Raw genomic sequence first — 21,788 nt, 5'->3', positions numbered from 1 at the left:
ACTAAAGGCATTTGGAAAAAGCGTTGACAAAATACGTAAGACGGCAGCAGGGGACATACTACTAAAACTTCAGAGCTCTAAAGAAGTAAAAACAAGTGACATTCAAGATCGATCCAAGAGTAACTCGAAGACGGGGCCACAATAAAGGCACTCCAGCATGAGTTGAACTTTGAAATTAAGGATTTTGATATGCTCAACTCTTAGCAGGATATATTAGTAGATAATCTGCGTAAGGATGGACTAGGCCATAGAAGGATCAAGTGGACTAGCTGATAACTAATATGGCTTTAGGAAGAAGCACTCTACCATAGATGCCGTCAGCTTAGTGATCGACACTGCCTAATTAGGGATAAAAAGGAGAAGATGGAAAGGAGGACTCAATAAGTACTGTGCTATCATTGCACTGGACGTCAAAAAAGCGTTCAACTCTGCTAACTGGAGTAAGGTACAAGAGGCGCTACAAAGAAAGTAAGTACATGTGTATATAAGAAAGATTATGTCGTACTACCTGAAGGACAGAATCCTACTATACTAAACAGAAAATGGAACAGAAGCCTACGAAATCACAGGAGGCGTCCCCCAAGGGTCAGTGATGTGCCTACAAATGTAGAACATTATGTACGATAAAGTTTTAAGGCTGAAACCACCTAAAGGTCCAATGGTTGTAAGATTCGCAGATGACATCGAAGTGGCCGTAGTAACAAAGGAAAATGATGTCACAGGGCTAATCAAATAATTTATGAGTGGCTGATCGCGACAGGTCTAGAGCAGGGTTGCAAAAACTTATCGATTCTTTAATGAATAATTAAATAACTTAATAATTATTATTATAGGCTTAGCTCATAATTAAGAATTTCTTAATTATGAGCTAAATGATTGATAACACCGGCACACAAAATAAAAAAAGATGTCTGTACAAAAAATCAGACCCATGTATCCTTATGTTTTTGACGTGATAGGGCCAAACTGACCCCGGATTCGGATTCAGCGACCTAAAAAACATACATATATGGCATTTTAATATTTTTGAACCATTTCTTCTTAATTTGACCTCTAACTGACCTTGACCCTGACGTGATGGGGCCAAACTGACACCGGATTCGAATTCAGCGACTCGAAAAACATAAGGATACATGGGTCTGATTTTTTGTACAGACATCTTTTTTTATTTTGTGTGCCGGTGTAATTAAATGATATGATTATTAAGTATAAGCCCAAATGACTAATAATTAAAACTATTAATCAGCAATTATAGCCTCACACAATTAATAATTAAAAATATATTTTTAATTATACTCCGATTTATTGATAACTAAATGATTTAATTATTAATTATAAACTAGCAAAAAACGCTAGCTTCGCTCGCGGTTCACATATTTTGTTGTGAAGCATGTTATGAAAGAATAAACATTTATAAATTATATTTGTTTGTAGGCAAATATGTTTTATAAGAATAATAAAGATTATATAATCTTTTTTTAATTATATAGTGAAATATTAGAATATTTCTTTGTTAGTTTTGTTAACCTGCATATAATTTTGTTGTCATAATTTATATTTATAATTAAAAATATTATATATATATATATAAAATATAAATATATATAAGATAATTAAGGTCGCAGTAATAACAATAAAAATTAAATTATTTGTGATTATGACATATAAAGAAGTAAAAATATACGAACATCAATTAAAGCAATTAAACTAAAAATATGTGTTTTGATTAAAAAATATTCTTATATAAAAAAAATTGTCAAAAACAATCTCTAATATTTATCAAATAAGATATAATCACTTAGTTTTTGGTATGCATATATATAATTTATTAATTATATATATGCATACCAAACGCTCGTTCGTCGCGAGAAATCAGGTTAGACCGACAGACGACGCCGTCGGACGGTTGAACCGACGGAAGACCGAGGAGAGGGAGGTCGAGAGGGAACTCGAGCGCGTCGAATAATAGAATCGACAGACTTTCACTACCGCCGCGCGGGAAAGGAGCTCATCTCCAGAACTGCGAGAAGCCCTCTAGTGGGACGGATTGTGTCCGTAAGGGATCTGCAAGGGAGCGCCGACAGGGACCTGGAGGGACGCCTCCATCGTTCGAGGGGAAATGCTTCCCGATGCCCGGTATCGCATCGACACGGCGAGAGGTGCGAGTCGAGACCGACTCCTCGCACCAGCGTAAGTCTCGCGTGTGTTTACCGCGGAAAAGCTTTTTGTTTGTGTTCATAAATAATTTATTCAAACAAAACATTGAAATTACTATTGTACTTAGTTATATTTCGTAAAAAAAAAAGAATATTGGTTGGAGTTGGTTTTTTTTCGGTAAAAGTGTAAATTTTATGAAACAAATCTGTTAAGTTATGTGCATAGATTTTAGTAAAGTTGTTTGTACAGTTTTTCGTACATATTTTTACATAAAATTTGATTGTCTTTTTGTGATTTTTAGAAAATTTATAAAGCAAACAATAATTGATATAATAGAATTGTACATAGTTATTATTATATAGATAATAACATAAAAACTATGGTTTTGAGTTTTCAAATTGCAATTTTGAAAAAAAAAGTTAAAATTGAAAGTTTTAAAATTTAAAACCATAGTTTTGGTGTTACCATTCGACTGATAACATTTATGTAGGTATTCATTATTCTAATTTTTGATTTCAATGATATTTTAGTAATTTAAAAATGATGGTATACATTTTTTGCAGAAATTTATGTAGAAAAATTTGCAAAGATTTATGCACATATTTTCGTTAAAAATACATCGTTCAACTTAAGTTGATTTTTATTGTTATCGAAAATGTTAATGTTTATTATTTTTACAAAAAAATAAGATCTGTAAAAGTAAATGATTTTAAAAAATAACTGATAGATGAATAGACAAAAAATTAGAATTAAAAAAATGTTTAGTAAATTTGTTTAAAATATTGTGTTTTTTAATAATAGCGACATATATAAAAATTGCTTTTATACATAAGTAGGTAAATTAGATAATATTATTTTCTTAATGTATAAATTATATTATTAATTAAGTATTTATAGAAATATACACATAAGATTGTAATGAATTTGAAATAAAATCATATATATATATATATATATATATATATATATATATATATATATATATATATATATAATTATAATATAAAATAATTATGAAACATTATAAAATAAAAAAAAATTGATGGAAACAGCTTTGTCTTTCATAGTTATGATAAAATTAAAAGTGAACATGATGACAATCTTATAAACAATACCAACTGAATTTCTGAATTCGTTGTCACTAAATGGTTTACCACCACATTAATTAATGTTGAAAAGAGGGGCAATAGTTAGTTGTTTAAGAAATCAAGATATCGATGGCGGTCTTTGTAATGGAACATTGTTATTAAAAATAGTAAAAATTATTTATTAGTTAAAGAAATCATAACTGGTAAGAACTCTGGTGAAATCGTCTTATTGCCACGAATCGATCTTAATCCATCATTAAATGAAATACCGTTTCGTATGATAACAGGACAATTTACGATAAGATTAAGTTTTGCTATGACTTTACATAAAACTTAAGGTCAATTTTTTGACAAAGTTGGAATCTATTTATGAACTCCAGTATTTAGTCTTGGTCAATTGTATGTTGCGTTATCAAAAGCGACATCGAGAAATAACACAATGAAGATTTATTAGACGATAAAAAAACAAACAAAATTAAATATTAATACGAAAATATATACACAAAACAGTATATTCGGACATTTTTTCAAAACCATTAAATTTTTCAATAATAAAAAGAATGAAATAAATTTTATTTATGCTGGTAATTGTTTGTCTAAGTTTAAATATATAATACTAATATACAAATTGATTGGCTAACTTTTCGCTATTATAACGTCTCTCCCTACGAAGACTAGCACAGTTAAAATTTTCAAACGAAAACTAGTACCACTCACGATTTGCCGCAAAGAGTAGCACAGTTCAGAAATGCCGTCAAGACTAGCACAACTCGTGACTTTATATTACTTAAAATGTGAGTATTTTACGTTTTTATTGGGTTTTTTTATTGGTTAAGTTCATGAAAACCTTGGACAAAGACAGGCAAACCTCAAAGTTTTAAAAGGTTTCGGAAATTGTAAAAGGTTTCTACAAAAAGTGAATAATTTAAAAAAATGTTTGTAAAAAATTATTGTACTTGTGACAACAATTATAAATTCGGTAAAAAGTTGTAAATTGTGAATATTTAAAAATGTTCATTAGGGATAGTTTCTCAAAAATTGGGAAATTTTTATAGAAATTCGATGTTTAAAGTTTGAGTTGTGCTAGTCTTCGTAAGAAATTTTGGCGGTAGCGCCACGAAGGCGAGTTTGAGAAGCATAAATAAATTTCTTTGTTGTCTCTAATATATTTTGACTTATATCATGTTTTATTATGCCTAACTATGATTTTCAACAAAAATATTGATAAAAACAGCTACCTTTAATATAATACAGGAGTGTGTCATTCACAAAATTCTCAAATCAAATGAAAAAATGTTAGGTCCGTTAAGTTAGCCGCAACAAGTGTTAGGACCGTGAAGTTGGCCGCACAGCTATATACAGATGGATATTGCTTTCTCATCGGTCTGCATGCTCGCTCACATGTAGTTATTAGTGTCTAGGTGTAGAAATAATTCGAGGGCAGTGTCTAGGTGTACGGGATGGCCGATGATGAGGTCTAGGTGGTGCGCACCGTAATTTTTATGTCTAGGTAAATACATCATACGCGGATGGCGTCTAGGTGTACAGGGTGGCCGATGACGAGGTCTAGGTGGCGCGCTTCGTGGTTTTTGGTGTCTTTTTTATTGTACCTATGGTGTCCGTATCACGTTTTAATACATAAAAAGAAAATTTTTGTTGTTTACTAGAAAACAAAATAAACTGGCATGGCAAGTTACGTAGTAGGTATCTTGAGAGTTGTTACTAATGGATCAACATATAACTTAACTCTAAGTTAAGCAAGCCCTTAATTGAACAGAACATGTTTTTAGCTTTATTATGATTAAATATATAATTAATTTAACTTTGTTTGATTGATCTCAGTTCTTTTTTATCTGTAATTTCGTTGCGGAATATATCAAACCCGCCTAACCTTTTACTTTTTTAAAAGTCAATTTGTTTTAGATATTGATAATTAAAAGAAATGGATTTACCAATGTTACCGCTTCTAGAGGTCAAAGCAGAATGAGCACTGGAACCAATTTTTCACGCTATTTATACATATTTTCGCGCATGTGCAGATGTCATTGATAAACAACAGGAAAGTATTTTTATAAAATCAACCTGTGCAGCCTTCCGAACTTTTAGTCTGCTTCTGATACTGCAATAATTCGAGTGAATAATAGTATATTGTTCAACTAGGGGGGAAAATAGGCTTCTAAAGACCGTACTAGATAGTAGACGGGCTGCGCGAGTCTCACAAATAATTATTTATTCGCGAGAACTAGCCTTCGGCTCGAGAGCCATGATATTTTTCTATTTGTTCAATAAAATTTTAGCGTCTTTATTTTTATGATAATCAGTGATTAACTAATCACTTTAACTTGGCGTCAAACATTTAGAAAAATTAAAATTCGAAAAAATTAAAGCATCAAAGGCAAACATTAAAAAACTAAAATTATGAAATTAAACAATTTCTAAAACGAAAATTCTGAAATGAAATATTAGAAAATCTAAAATAATAAGAGTTAAGAGTTTTTTTGTTTTAAATTTAGAATTTAAATTTTATTTTTTCAACAGTGATAGTTTTTTAATATTTTCAGTTTCAAAATTTTACCTTTCATTATAAATCAACGTGTCATTTTCGTGCTTCAAATCTTTATTATTTAGAACTGCTACTTTTCTCCCTAATAGTAATTGACATTAGGAAAAAAGATCTTAATAAAACTTTAATTTTATCACATATTGAAAAATATGTTTTAATCGAGCGACGTTAGGAGTGAGGTGAATCGCGCTAGTTTTAAATAATATTATTTTATTGATATATTTTGTTAATATATTTAATACTGTCATCAAATAATTACAAAGAGTTTAAACAAAATTTTAATATTTAAAATTTATTTTCATTCTATTCTATAATTTTAAAACAGGCCCTGTGTATATAACTACTTTTATAGAATGTTGACTGTATTGAATATATTCAGTTATACTTGACGATAGTTTATTCTGGTGAAAAGTTTTTGAAATCGTGCTTCTGATTGGTTAGAATTCAATCAATCCGGCAATCTGATTGGATCATTTCAAAAACGTTCCACAGGAATTAATTGCCATCGAGCGTATATCTAATTTAATAGTATATTCAATAATGACATGTCAAATGATTAAATATTGTCTTAATTAATTTGTCAATCGCGAGCAAAGCGAGCGTTTCTGGCTAGTTTTAATAAAAAAAAAAAAAAAAACACTACTAAACAGTGCAATAAACTCTAAAGAATGGCACAGCTAAGCAGTGCAATGCCTTCGAACGCTGAATTGTAAAACTGCATGTGTAAGCGTAGTTATAAAAAAAGCTATAGAGATTCAGTCGAGTTATGGCTATCATAATGTAGAGTCGAATCTATAACGGTGCTTATATTCGTCTGAAAGTATTATTTTAGCCTTATTTTCGCATGGTTATTCTAACATGATAGCAGAGCGTAGTTATGAAGAAGATATCTATGGTTACAAAGAAGAATTACATGTTCGAAAAGGGACTTAAATAAGCATACAAGAAAGCCATTTAATGAGTGTTAAAGATACATATTGATATTTAGAAGGAAAAAGTGCAATTTGGGTCTATACAGTTACAAAAGAAGAATTAATCGAATATCTATGTATCTCTAAAGTGAGATCGGTGTTAACTTACTTACACATTGGCGTATTAAGAAAACTATGTGCATGTACTAAAGAGAAAACAAAGGCAAATTCAGCATCAAAATGAGAGTTAATCGAAATCCTATCGGGTTATGAGAACAAAAAAAGTTTATGAAGTAGTCAAATTAGATGATTTAAGCAAAGCAACTAAAATATATTAGAAAAGGCTCTGGAAGAAAAAGACAGGGAATTCAAAGAGGAAGATAATAAAAAAACTAACATGAAAGAATTAGAAAATCGAAGCAGTGATCGAGAATTAGCAGTAAATGAAAGATTGAATCAACAGAAAGAAGAAAAGGCTTATGACGACGACGTCAAGCTCTAACTGTTTGATGGTAAAAATTATAATATTTTAAGGAAGAATATATTTTTGTTTTTAAATGATAAGAATGCGACGAGGTTGCAACAAGAGAAATAACAAACAGTGCTAAACGAGCAGGTTGGGCAGACAAAAATCTAAAAGCAATGAATTATATTTATTATAGTATCTCAAATCATGAATTAGAGTTTGTAAATGAAAAAAATACGAATTAGCAGTAAATGAAAGATTGAATCAACAGAAAGAAGAAAAGGCTTATAACGACGACGTCAAGCTCTAACTGTTTGATGGTAAAAATTATAATATTTTAAGGAAGAATATATTTTTGTTTTTAAATGGTAAGAATGCGACGAGGTTGCAACAAGAGAAATAACAAACAGTGCTAAACGAGCAGGTTGGGCAGACAAAAATCTAAAAGCAATGAATTATATTTATTATAGTATCTCAAATCATGAATTAGAGTTTGTAAATGAAAAAAATACGGCTTTGGAGATCATGAAAAAATTCGACAATTTATACTTAAAAGAATCATTGGTTCTACAGATATGTCTAATGAATAAACTACATAAAATGAAGTTTAAAGATTTTGAAGACTAGTTTATTTTTCACAAAATTTGAAAAAAAAATTAATGAATTAAAGAATGGAGGTGGAAAAGTTGATGAACGAGAAAAGTTATATTGGAGATCTGGTAGAGGCATTACAAGAAAGTGACAGAAATTGTAAATTTTTAAAAAATAAAATAAGCATGTGGGAAAGTCGAAATACAAGTAATGACAGCGCAAAGGAAAAAACTAGCATTTTTCAAGCTGAACAATATGAGATAAAAATTGCTATGGATGTGGGCAATTTGGACATTTCAAGCAGGATTGCAAAAACTCCTGGACCAGAGGAAGAGGCAGGAGAGGTGGAACGCATTTGCAAGGAGCTACAAGATATCCACATCAGCAATAGCAGACAGTAGTTTCGCGGCCGCGGAAGCAGAAGTGGACAGCGAGGCTATTACGTCAGATGCCGAGGAGGTCAATAGCACAGCGACACAGCAAGACAACATGACATCAGGTGTAGTGAAAACGTTAGCGAACGATTTACAGCAGATTCATTTTTAACAGAGGTAAAGCGTGACAAGAATAAGATTAAAGCGGTTCAAGAATGTATGCTTGCGATACGAATTAAATAGATTGGATATTAGACAGTGGCTGCTCAGATCACATAATGAATGATAAGTCATATTTTGCGGATCTATCATTTTAGAGAAAGCAACAGATCATGCTGGATACAGAATTTTAATAAATGATGAAATAGTCAGAAGTAGACATGTTGACATTACTGAAAATGATAAAAACTCAATTGAATTCCAAGGTGACAAAAATAGCGATGATGATAACGATGAAAATTTTGAAAATGATAAAATTTTATACAATGAAAAAGAAAGTCCTGTAACAAATGAAAGTGATGAAACAGTAAAGTCAAATGAAAACTATAACAATGATGAAGGAAAAATTCAAAGAAGGTCAAATCGAGAAAGAAAGAAGCCTGATTGGTATAATTGAAATCTTGTAAATTCAAACTATATGCCGTAAGAGATATACTGTAGTATATATAAACTATTCTGGCTCCTTGGCTATCAAATAGCGCGCTATGGCATCTCTCACGTGAAGGTTTCGTTGAAAATTCGCAGTTTGCTCTTATTGCGCTGACTCCGATTCTGATATGGCGTGAGGTGATTATCAGTTAAATGTAGATGTATAAACTCATTACTATTGTTTAGATTAAAATGACATTAATTATTTCAGTTAACCGTTCAAAAATGCATACTTCGTATTCAAACTCTCTAGAGAAAATGTATACCGTAACAGCGCCAGGAACTGGGAGCGGGAGGAGCAGGAAGCGCCAGGGCACTTTTTTTTCTAATAGGAAGATGTAAGTGCGAGAGAGAAAGCCTTTCCCTTCCTCAGTTCCTTTTCGACCCCCACCACTCAAAGTTTGGCGGACTCAAAGTAGTCCTATTAGAAAAAAAGGTGTCGACTTATGCCTGAAAATTATGACGTGTAGCGTCTTGGCCCGGGCTTTTCACACTAGAAAAAAATTCTAATCTAAAATTGGATAAATTCAATAAAATGCACAATGAATAAAATTAATAACTGAAGTTATATATTGCTAAACAATGAATGTCAACAAATTTTGAATGGAAAAAATCGGATCAAAGTTGCTCTACATCATAGTTTCATTAAATTATTTTTAATATTCATTATGTAATACTTTATCATTATCAAAAAATATAGACTTATTTTCCTAAATCTATGAACAAGTAAAAATTAGTTGAAGCGTCAAAAGCATGATTAAAATTTTAACAATTATTTTTAATTTGCAAGAACATTATTTAAATTTACTTTAAATAAAAATTAAGGCATGTATTTTGCACTTATTTTTCTCCTATAATATTGAATATCAATTATACCTTATATTTATTACATGATGTAAAACAATTTTAATCCGATTTTGTCCGTTCAAATTTTGTTGACTTTTAATTTTTTAATACTACAAAAGTTGAACTATTATAAATTTACAAAATTTTGGATAAGTTATTTTTTTAAGTGTGAAAGGTCCGGGCTGAGGCGATACACATGTGATTTACAACCAGGATCGAGGCCCTTTTTTTCTAGGATTACTTCGCATTCGAAGCTTCGATCAAAGCCTAGCAAACGTCGAAAAGTGAGGGTCGAAAAGGAATTGAGGGAGGGCAGCTATGTTCGCTTTCCTCGCGCTGTTACGGTATGCAATCCACATCTCCAAACTTAACTTCCGATTGTTATCGGAATGCGAGCTGCACAAGAGTTGATATCTCAAAAATAAAATGATGTTGACTCTATCGGTCTTCCCGAGGCAAGTTGTGTTTAAGGAAGGAGAATAAACCACAAGAGTTTTTCTATTTTCTTCCTCCGACGTTCGATGGTCAATGCCATCCTCATTAGGAAACTGATTATTCATAATAATATTATGTACATGAGATTCCGTTTGATATTTAACAATAGCGAATAGTCAAGAATAAACTTACAGAAACTGTAGTCAATCGCCGGTATATACATGCGGATATTACAGGAGAAAAGATAGAGGTGTTGCTTTATCAGCTGTTCGGTCCCGAATTCGTTCGCTTGTCGATTTCGCGCGGCTTATATAATGTGCGGAAAATCGAACGGTTTGTTGATATTTTTTCTATAACGACGTCACAATTCTGACGTCAGTGGCTTTTGTTTTGTTTAGCTGAGTTGCTGTGTATCTTCTCTCTTATTAATACCATTCGTTTGCAGGTGTATATGGACCATTTCGGAGATCGATCTTTTATTTAGATTGGGCTCTTTATCTTTTATGTCAAAATTACCAAAGTTGAATGTGTCATTATAATGTTTTTGGTGTTCAGAGATTACATTATTTTTTGATTTTCGTTGTTCCTCAGCGCGTATACAAACATTTCTTGTCGTTTGGCCTACGTATGTAGCAGAGCAGTTATTAGATTTTAGTTTATAAACAACATTGTTCTCAAGATTTTTATCTTTTTTATCTTTGTCTTTTCTTATGATGTTACACATTTTGCTGTTATTTCTTAGAACTATACAATGTTGTTTCTCTTAAAACTATGACTAATCTGCTCATAGAAGCCATTTACGTTTGGAATACATATGGTGTTTCGTTGACCGTTGTTGCTACTGTTTGTTTGTTGTTGTGGTTGTTCATTAGATTTTATCATGGATAATCTTTCCTTTATATATTTATCTACAAATACATTTGGATAGTTATTGTAAACAGTAGCCTTCTGACTATATCGATGTTTTTATTATGAAATTTTTTATTGGCTAGTTTTATCGCTCTGTCGACGAGATTGTACACCATGGCAATTTTCTGTGTGTTTGGATGTTGAGATGAATAGTTTAGAAATCTGCATGAAAATGTTGGTTAGTGTATCAGTCTATTATTAGTTTTTTCTCGTCTTTTATTATTAGAAAGTCTAGAAAGCATATGAAATTATTATTAAATGTTTTTAGGATTTCGTCAATTTTGTTATTCGGAATACATGTCATAAGGTAATCGACATATCGGAAAAAGAAAATCGGTTGGAAAGATAGTTTTGATAAGCGATCGGTCTCGAGGTCATCCATGATAATGTCAGCGAATATCCCCGAGATCGAAGAGCTTATTGGAGTGCCAAAAAGTTGTTTGTAGAATATTCCGTGGAATTCAAAATAAGTTTTTTCCATAAGTAATTCGCAAGCTAGCAAAATGTCGTCGAGAGGTATTTCAGATTTTTGTGCGATATGCGCGTACCTCTTTTCAATACTTTTTTTGAGGAGTGATTTGTCAATATTTGTGTAAAGCGATTTTAAATCAAGACTGCTGTGAATTTGAATTTGCTGTATTTTTTACCAAAAAACCCATTCTCATTCCAAGTGTTCATGTATTAGCTTTTGCATATTTTCTGTTTTTCACGCCCGCCTCGACCACCAAAAATCTGGGCTTCGCCTCGGTTTTGCAAAAGATGTTCAGGCTTTCTTCATCGCGTTATCTGAAGTGACCGTAAGAGCACGCTGACGCAGGCCAAGAATAAGAACGTGGACGCGCGCGAGCTAGCAGTCGACAATGCTACTCTATTAATTAAAATTAATTATTGAGCGTACTTTCGTCCAGGGATAAAGAAAAATAGCATACTACACGCAGCCAGAATATTGGATGCTCTGGCATGCCGAAATCCAACATTTTAGCCTTGTGTCGTAATGTACTATTCTAATCAATTCTAATTTGTTATGGTACTAATAAACTGTTTATTAAAATTTATGTCTTGAATAAAGAATATAAAAAAACCTGTGCGTGAATTTCTGTCATCATTTTCGCTCTTTCAAAGTAGTCATCATATCGTTCTAAAAGTAATTTTCCAGCTTCTTCATTTAATGCTGATTCCCCATTTGGCATTATAAGAAGGCATTTGATTGTCTGAAATAAAATAAAAACTGTCTGTTGATTATTTTTATTAAAACCAAGAAAAACTATTTATATTTTTAACTTATAATAATCTTAATCATTAAAATTGATAAATTTAAGAAAATCAATAAACTACGTAGTTGATTTAGGGAAAAGGCAATGTTTAAAGTTTACATCGTGGTATGTGAGGGGAGTGGATTTGGAAAGGTTTTCTGATATGTCTCAGTTTTTAATCACACCGTCTAAAGAGTTTCAAAGTAACTTTTTGTACCCAGAGCAAAAGACAATTTGATTTGATTACAAAGTTTTTTTTTCATTTGTTGTGTTACGGTTTTTTAAACAAATTATTAAATTTTTTTTAAATTTAACTTTTGAACAAATTTTAATATCTCTAAATACTTACTTGAAAAAATGTATTGCAGTTTCACAGCCTAATTCGGCCAAGCAACAGAGCAAAATAATACCAATTATTTGACATTAAGACTACGTGAAAAGCAAGTATGAAATTATAATTAAAAGAAAATATAAATTATATAAAGTTGATGAATTGTGCACACTTCGTAACTATGAAATAAATTATTTAAATTTGTTTTAAACAATTTCAATGATTTGCTCTTTATGATGGATAATAAAAGAACGACGAACGATAATATAAATTTTCCGCGGTATAAAGATAGGTAATTTTATTCTCTAAAAGGTACATATAAGCAATTTACTTAAATTAATTTTTTGATAACTTAATCAGATAAAACTGAACTCTCTGAAACTAAAAAATCGGTATAAAAAAGCGAGTTTAAAAAAAGAGGCACGGCAAGTTACGTAGTAATTATCTTGAGAGTTGTTCCTCGCTTCATTATGATTAAATATAATAAACTTGACTTTTTTTATTGATCTCAGTTCTTTTCTATCTGTAATTTCGTTGCTGAATATATCGAACTCGCCTAACCTTTTCCTTTTTTAAAAGTTAATTTTTTTTCGTAATTCACAATGGATTGATTGTATGAAAGAGAGAAACGCGTGTTAAAGTGACCTCGAAGAATGTGCGTCTCTAAGTATACGATCCTATCTGTCGTCTCCGAGTCAAAACTACCTGTCTAGTGCTGGATCGTGAGTGGCGGAATCGAGAGGGAGCGCCCGCATGCATCCCCTTTTATAGACTCCCCGGGTACTGTGATTCCTACCCGCGCGGCCGTCCGAAAACGTGGAAGGGAGGTAGTGCTGTGTCGAAAGAAACGGGCTTCGGGGTGAGTTCGAGCTGTTGCTATGCGTATTTGGCGACTTATGCATCATTACATTATAACGAGCAACGCTATATACGTGTGAGTATTTACACGTGACACGTCCTTGGGGTCGCTACCGGGTGCTCTCGCCCGCTACTATGACTATGCAAATAAATTCTACGTCTAACAAATTTGAGAAATTTATTACATGAATTTTTCTTCTTATTTTACTTAGTCTTTACAGTTTTTATTAATCTAGTCCTAAATCAAGATAAAGGTAAGTGTATCTAATCTATACAATATGCTTGGTTGTGCTAAGATTTACATGCTATTTCTCTCTCATTTGTTTTATTTTACGGTTTCCTCGTCTCTACCGAAGGCTAATGACGTGTTGTCTGTTATTTATTAATGATACTACGTCCAATTTCGTCTCATTGAATAATATGGTCAAGTAATTTACATGTACTTCGCGCGATGCTACGAGCCGTACTGTGTTTGTGCGTGCAGTGCAGCCGCGCGGTAGGCGCAGCGCCTCTACATCGTCAATGTCTACGGAGTTGTCTGTCAGTCGTTTGCAGCTGAAAAATAGTCTCTCTTTTTTATTTGTAGAGAATATCCAGGTATTGGGAGTGCTCCTGCGCATCCAAAACGTGACAATTGATTTTGAAAGTTTAATTTTACATTCCGATAGGTTAATGGGGGTCTTGCCAGAGCTGATTTTAATTTCGCAGCTTACGCCGTCGTTGATTTCGTGAACTGGCTTTGCGTTTTTAGAAATGAATAAGTTACTGAGTTTTTTTGCATTTATTTAGTGCGTCCAAGGTGATAGGGATATATGCGTTAAGTCCTTGGTCTAGCGCGAAATATTCCGTACGTATGCGTGTGTGTGCGTGTGCGTGTGTGTGTGTGTGTATTTTGTGTCCCGATTTTGATCGAGTTGTTTTAAATTTTAGATGTCGCAGCGCAGCATCGGTCCAAGCGAGTTCTACGCCCGGGGAGAGACTGATCCCGGAGTCTAAATGGAGTGCCATGACGAGACCTGGGATCAACCAGGCTCGGATAAGATCTGCCTGGTCTGTCATGCGCTTCGAGGCTTGCCTCCGGGAAGGATTTCTCTCGAGGGTCATGGGGTAAGAGTTTGTTGTGTTATGCTGATTTTGATTATTCTATTGATGATTCTAATCTTTTGGGTTTCGTTTGATTTCAGGCTTGGGTTCGGAAGCCGCTGCCAGTCCTCTTCACTACGGCCGAGGTAGAGGCCTTGACTGCTGCCGGATTCATCTGATCTGACTTTTTGTTCGCTTTAAATCCTATAATATATGTATTAGACGATATATCTTTTGATTATTTATTTACCCTGACTTCTCCGAATAAGATCAATCACGTTTTGTGATTAATATATCGACAGTCGAGAATAAGAAGCAGCTAGTCCAAAAAATCGTTTCGGAAAGCAGCTACTCCAGAAAACGTGTTAGAAAGCAGGTAGTCGAGAAAATCGTCAAACAGCAAGATTCATTTTTCGAGTAGCAAGAAGCAGCTACTTCAGAGCTAGTTTAAATACGAGACAATTCACCGCGCGAGTCAAAAAGTAGTCATCCCAAACAACTTGAAAGTATTCGATTAGGAAGGAAATGATAGTGTTCAAGCGCGGGAGGCTGCTCACACGCTCCGTAAGGGATGAGACTCTTTTTACGTACTGTTCTTAACCGGCAATCTCATTGTTTCTTTCGCGAGATAGAATCTTGAAACGTGATTCTATCACACTTTAGAACGGTGCGCGGTAAGTAAATATTGCAGAGAGCTACAGCAACATCCACTTAGTCATCAACCCTTATTTTGAGGGTGAAAATTATAAAACGAGGCTTTAAAATAATTTTAAAAAACGGTGAAAAAATATTCTCAGGTGGTTTTCGAGTATTTTCGATCTCTACAACCGTGCGGCGATCATCCCCCATTTCAAGGGTGAAAATAGGGTTGCGGGGATAAAAAGGTCTAAAAAAATCGCTAGATGGAAATTATTTCAATTTTCGGTAACAACTATTCTAAAGGATGTCGTCCCGAATTTTCCGCGAAATGCCCATTCACTGCAATGGCGCTGCGGTCAAACGGTAAATTCGCGATTCGGCGTTTTATGCGTCGAATACGAAAAATATGACTACTATAGTTAGAAAAGGACTTAGTGGCGCCGTAGATACACATACAAAATATTGAGTTCTCCTGTCAGACAAGCTCAGGTGGGCGTATGTTTGCGAAGGGAGGCGAGCCAGGGCAAGGATAAAATCTAAAACTTAAATACTTAAGCCCACCTACCCTACGCACTGCGAGTATTAATACGTCGGCACATCGAAGGATGGCGAGCCAGGTCGAGGATAAAATCTAAAACTTAAATACTTAAGCACACCTACCCCACGCAATGCGAGAAGATTCCCATCAAGGAAAGTAGTACACAAAAATAATCAGAAAAAAATTTCGGAATTTCGACGCAAGAACAGAAAAAATTTCGACAATTTATTAAATTACGCTCGAAACGATATAAATAAAAATAAAATTAACAAGAGTATAGAGACGTCAATAAATCTAAAACAATAAAGACATAATTATTAAATATTTATTCAAAATTTGCGTAACTATCTAACATTTGTCCGGATATTTGAATAGCCAAGTATCAAGTACCAAGTATTAAGGGAAAATTAAAAAGAACAAGTGTAATACATTGACACAAATATACACAACTCGCTTCAAATTTCAATAGCTACTCGCGTCGCGGTGAGTAACCTACAGATAATGCAAAGTCAGCAGAGGTGTGGACATTACCTTACGGCGTGTATAAACTAGGTCATTAAATAATCAGAAAAATAGGCGAAAGCAGGGTTACCATTTAGAGTATGTACAATTTGCAAAGCAATTGGCCATGAAGAGGCAGACTGCTAAAGAGCAAAGATTCTTGTGGCAGAATATAAAGCCAAACAACAGTTTAAGTGGCAACTATGTGAAGAAAATGACCATAAAGCGAAATTCTGTAATAAATTTATGAATAAGCAACAAACAGTAGTAATAACAATAGAAATGTTCAGAAAAATTTTTGTGAATATTGCAAAAAAGGAGAATACGTAGTAAACGAGTGTAAAAAATTGAAAGCCCTAGAAAGTGGAGGAAAAAAAGTAAACTGTGCCTATTGCAATGAAACAGGGCAGAAAGTAAATAGTTGCGAAAAAATTAAAATCCTAGAAAGACAACAAGAGAAATTCTGCTCGATGTGCAAAAATAGTAAATAAAAAAAGGATTAAACTAAAAGATAAGAAAAATAACAAGAAAAAGAAAGGCAAAATTAAAGCAGAAAAAAACCGCTGCCAATTCATTGGCACGTAGCTTCCTCCAACTAAATTTATAGGTCCAATAAATAAAATATTGTTTTAATATACAGTATATCTGCCTGTTAATATATGAGGCGGTTTTTGATACATAATTTAATGTATAAGTTTTTGATAAGTCATTGTCCAAAAGTTTGCAGACCCATCTGTTTTTTTTATTATAGAATACGTAAACTGCCGTCAATTTTTTTTCACAAAAATTCACGCATGTTTACATGTGTTCCTAACCAACCTAACCATCATAAAACAACAGGCTATTAATTAAATAGATCAATCGCACAATTTTCGAGAAAACGATTTTTACATTTTAGCTCTTTACTTGAAAACCGCTCGACGAAGTCGATTAAAATTTTAGCAGCAGATAGCTTTTTTGTGGTAAATTACCAAATACAATTTTAAACATTTTAGAGATATAAGGAATCGTAAATTAAAAAAAAAATTAAAACCTTGATATCTTACGAACCATAGGGGTTTGAAAGCTGTGCAATGAACTTAGCCAAAATACATAAAATATCTACTTTTTCCCAAAATCTCAAGTGCAATAAGGCCTTTTTACGTCCGTAATCAAGGCATAAAAAACTGATTTTTTTTCGATTTATTACTGAAAAAATAAGTGGTCAAATTACTTGAAATTTCAATGGGATATAGTTTGACACGTGACCCATCGACATAATCTTTTTAGCGAAGTTATGATGTTTACTTACAGAGATATGAATTAAAAAAAATCACCTTTTTCATTTTATCTGCCGAACAAAGCGGTCGATCCCAAGGACCAAACGATGAGAAGTAGGTAATTTTATTGTCGTTCAAATGCATTATAGCTTAATTGTTTGTAATAATGGGATGATTGAAAAAAACGCAAAACAGTGTTTTTCAAAAATCAAAAAATGGCGACAAAAAAAATAGTTGAGAAAATAAAAAAAAGAACTGTTTCTCCAGTATTTAGAATCCAAAAATATGTATGAATGTCAAATTTGATTGATATTGACGGAGTAGTTCCATAAATATGACAGTATACATACAGACATACACACACGCACGCACGTACGCAAGCACACACACACTATAACTCCGCTACGCCAATCCCAAGCCCAGGGTCCCACCACACAAGAGGTGGGGAAGGAGGAGGGGGATGAGTAGCAACCTCGTTAAAATAACCAAGGCTCATCAGGCTCGGATGACAGCACCTTGTTAAGGGGATCCTTCCTAGGATACAGGATAGGGGAAGAAACCCCGAATATAAATCAATCATGGACAGTGAGTAAATTAAAACACTACCCCAAGCGGGACAAGCTTTACAGCCCACTCCCGATGTTGGTTACGATCGGGTGAAAGCCCCGGTGGCCGACGCGGCTCCATGTTGGGGGGAGCTCAAACAAGACAGGAGGTTATAGAGGTGTGTCACTCGGCCCTCAAAGGAGCTATGGTCTAAAATTCACACAGCAGATCGTGCGGAAGAAGAGTTGATGGACAAGATTCAGAACCATCTGGACAAGATGGATGCTGTAGTAGGTTCAGCCAAAAACATTCACAAGAGTGTTAAGGATGACATGAGAAAGGTCATGTCTTTCTGGAAACGGCTCATCAGCGTAAGAGAAGCGTCGAGCAAGACCAAGTCTAGCTTTGGACTGATGATGTCAAATAGCTCACGGACCTCGCTGACCTCAGAAGAAAAACGGGAGGTAGAAACGCTGAGGAAGAGGAAGGAACGGTCTCCTACACAGAACGAGGCCAATAAGAAAAGAAAAGAAGAGGACAAGACGCTAAAGCACGGCCAGAGTGCGCCACTAGCGACGACTTCCAGCACTACTCAGTGCGCACCTCCCACAACAGGGACATTACTACCCTAGCAGAGGGTAGAAACAAGAAAGAAAAAGAAGAAAAAGAAAAAAGAAGATGATAAGATTAACAATGGTGTTGTAGATCAGAAAGGCACTAGAAAATCTAAGCCGCCAAGGGCAAGATTAACCCGACCGGCGGCTCTAATCATAAAAGCTACCGACAGAAAGTCCTACGCTGATATCCTGCAAAAGATGAAAGCAGACCCAAAACTGAAAATGCTAGGGGATAGCGTAAAAAGGATACGCAAAACGGCGGTTGGTGACCTACTTTTGGAACTCCAAAGCACATCGGAAGGGAAGGCAACGGAACTTCGACAAGCGGTGCAAGAAGTGCTAAAAGAGGGTGTCACTGTAAGAACCCTATAAGATGTAGAGGTCTTTGGTGTAAAGGATCTCGATGTTCTAACCACTAAGGAGGACATCGTGGAAGCGCTACGGAGGGAGCTTCAAGATAGCGGCTCAAATACAGTGGAGGAAACGGCAGTAAAGTCTGTGCGCAAGACATATGGCCATACGCAGACGGCGGTCATTCAAATTCCAGCAAAAATGGCTCAGCAGATGATCGCAAAGCAGAAAATCAGGATAGGCTGGGTAGTATGCAAAATACGAGAGATAAAGCGGAATGCACGTCTACTTTGCTGCTATAAATGTCTAGGATTTGGACATATTGGCAAAAACTGCACAGTAACACAGGATCGAAGTAACCACTGTTACAAGTGTGGAGTCGAAGGACATAATGCAAGAGATTGTAAAAACAAACCGAGCTCCGTTCTCTGCCAAGAAAGAGGAGCAACAGAGAAAAGTGACCATGCTGCTGGTAGCTACATATGCCCGCTATACCGAGCGGCAGTAGAAAAGTTAAAGAGACGAAGATAATGAAGATAGTGCAGTTGAACTTGAATCACTGCGAGACAGCACAGGATTTACTTAGCCAGTACGTTCATGAGACGGAGGTTGACGTAGCCATTATATGTGAACCATACAGGGATCTGGGAAAGACATCGTGGGAAACAGACGACACTGGCAGAGCAGCGATCTGGGCATGTGGGAATGTGGCATTTCAGGAAAAAATGTTGACCAGGAAGGAAGGATTTGTTCGCGTAAAGATAGCAGAAATACACTATACATCTGCTATGCTTCGCCTAACGCACCGATCGAACAGTTCGAGCGGTAGTTAGATCGACTTGTGCAGGATATTGCGGGGAGAAAGCCAGTAATTATTACAGGCTATTTTAACGCATGGGCCGTAGAGTGGGGCAGTCAAAGGATTATCCAAAGAGGACGAGTACTGCTAGAAGCATCTGCTCTCCTAGACTTGGTGTTAGTTAATCAGGGTAGCACTAACACCTTTAGAAGAGGAGACGCAGGATCTATTGTAGACCTGACCTTTGTTAGTAGTTGCCTTATTGGCTCAACTGACAAGTGAACCATGAGTGAACACTACACAAGTAGTGATCGACAGGCCATAATAATGGAGGTAAGAAAATCAGAGCAGAGACCCAGTGCGAGTACAAGGACTAACAGAGTCGGTTGGAAAACGAAGGATTATGATAAGGAGATGTTACTACTGGCACTGGAAGAATTGCAACTCTCGGGGACGGCAAACAGCAAGGCGGAACAGGTGATGGGTAATATCACACGAGCCTGTGACGCGGCCATGCCAAGAAGAGTGCCCAATTGTAGACGACCACCAGTATATTGGTGGGACAAAGTGGTTGACAGTGCGTGCAGCGAGTGTCACCGGATCAGAAGAAGAGAACAACGGGCAAGAAAGAAATACTATAAAATCGAAAGAGGCCAAGAAATAGTAGATGCCCGCGGACAAGAAATAAAGGACGTTAAGAGAAAGCTTAAGAAGACAATCCGCGAAAACAAGCGACGGTCCCTTAAAGAACTACAGGATGAGGTCAAACAGGATCCTTGGGGTCGACCTTACAAAATAGTAAGGAAGAAGATGAAGAAAAGGTACGTACCCCCTCCAAAATGCCTGGAACTATTACACCGGGTAGTGACCGCACTGTTTCCCAGGCAACTAGAAGAGCCAAGTGTCATCGAAAGAGGTGCGAATGAAGAGGCTGTTCCACCGATCACGATTAAGGAATTGTTAGCCGCCTGCAGCAAGGTAGGAAACAACAAGGCCCTAGGGCAGGATGGCATCCCCAATATTGCATTGAAGCATGCCATCCATGCTCATTCAGAGGTTTTTGTAGACTTGTACAATGCATGTCTAGAAGAGGGAACATTCCCCACAAACTAGAAGAAACAGCGTCTCGTGCTTCTGCCAGAAATAAAGAAGCCACTCCAGGATTCCTCATCATACAGACTGCTCTGCATGTTGGACACCCCGGAGGAGCAACAGTCGTGGGCTTCGCTGACGACATAGCAGTAGTGGTAGTAGCGAAACATAAAGAAGAGGTGATAAAAATAGCGAAAAAGGCGACCCGTATAATACACGAATGGCTAACAGAGACGGGTCTGGAACTAGCCAGCCACAAAATGGAAGTTATTCTTATCTCTAGTAGGAAGAAGATAGAGGAAATTAAACTGATGGTAGATGGACATGAGATAGCTTCTCAACCAACCATCTAGTACTTGGGCATCGCCATCAATGCAAGAATAACTTTCAAACAACATCGAGAAACAGTCAGCGATAAAGCAGCAAAATTCCGCGCTGCCCTATCACGATCAACTCAGAAGCAAAGGTTACTCTTAGCCTGTGTAACCACATCGAATATGCTATATGGAGCCTCAATATGGGCAGATGCGATGCGGGTGAAATTGTATGCCCGAATGCTAACCATTGTGTACAGACGAAGTGCACTAAGAGTGGCGTCCGCTTACCGTACAGTATCGGACAATACGGTGTGCTTTACTGTTGGTATGTCGCCGATTAACCTATTGGTGATGGAAAGTAAGGAAGTATTTCAAAATAAAAGAATAACAAGTGACAACACTAAGAAGATTTGGGATGCAGCAAGAAAGAAGACAGTGGCCGAATGGCAAACAAGATGGGATTTTAGTGACAAAGGGTGATGGACACATAGCCTTATACCAAAAATAAAGGATTGGACTGGTAGAGAACATGGGGAGGTCAACTACTACCTCACACAGTTTTTAACCAGGCACGGATGCTTCCGGGCTTATCTGCACCGATTTAAATTAGACGACA

At 35.3% G+C, this 21,788-nt stretch overlaps 1 protein-coding gene across 3 annotated transcripts in view; it reads right to left on the bottom strand.

The window, feature by feature from the left end:
* Window positions 1-21,788, bottom strand: part of LOC100113685 (ubiquitin-conjugating enzyme E2 S) — a 134,809-nt gene that overhangs the window by 25,620 nt on the left and 87,401 nt on the right. For all 3 annotated transcript variants that reach the window (XM_001598985.6, XM_031924016.2, XM_031924015.2), the window contains exon 4: window positions 12,071-12,199. In XM_001598985.6, the coding sequence (XP_001599035.1) occupies window positions 12,071-12,199 (129 nt within the window). The remainder of the gene's footprint in view (window positions 1-12,070; window positions 12,200-21,788) is intronic.

Source organism: Nasonia vitripennis (genome assembly GCF_009193385.2).
Source record: "Nasonia vitripennis strain AsymCx chromosome 2 unlocalized genomic scaffold, Nvit_psr_1.1 chr2_random0004, whole genome shotgun sequence".
Taxonomy (NCBI): domain Eukaryota; kingdom Metazoa; phylum Arthropoda; class Insecta; order Hymenoptera; family Pteromalidae; genus Nasonia; species Nasonia vitripennis.
This window is presented reverse-complemented; position numbering and strand designations above follow the sequence as displayed.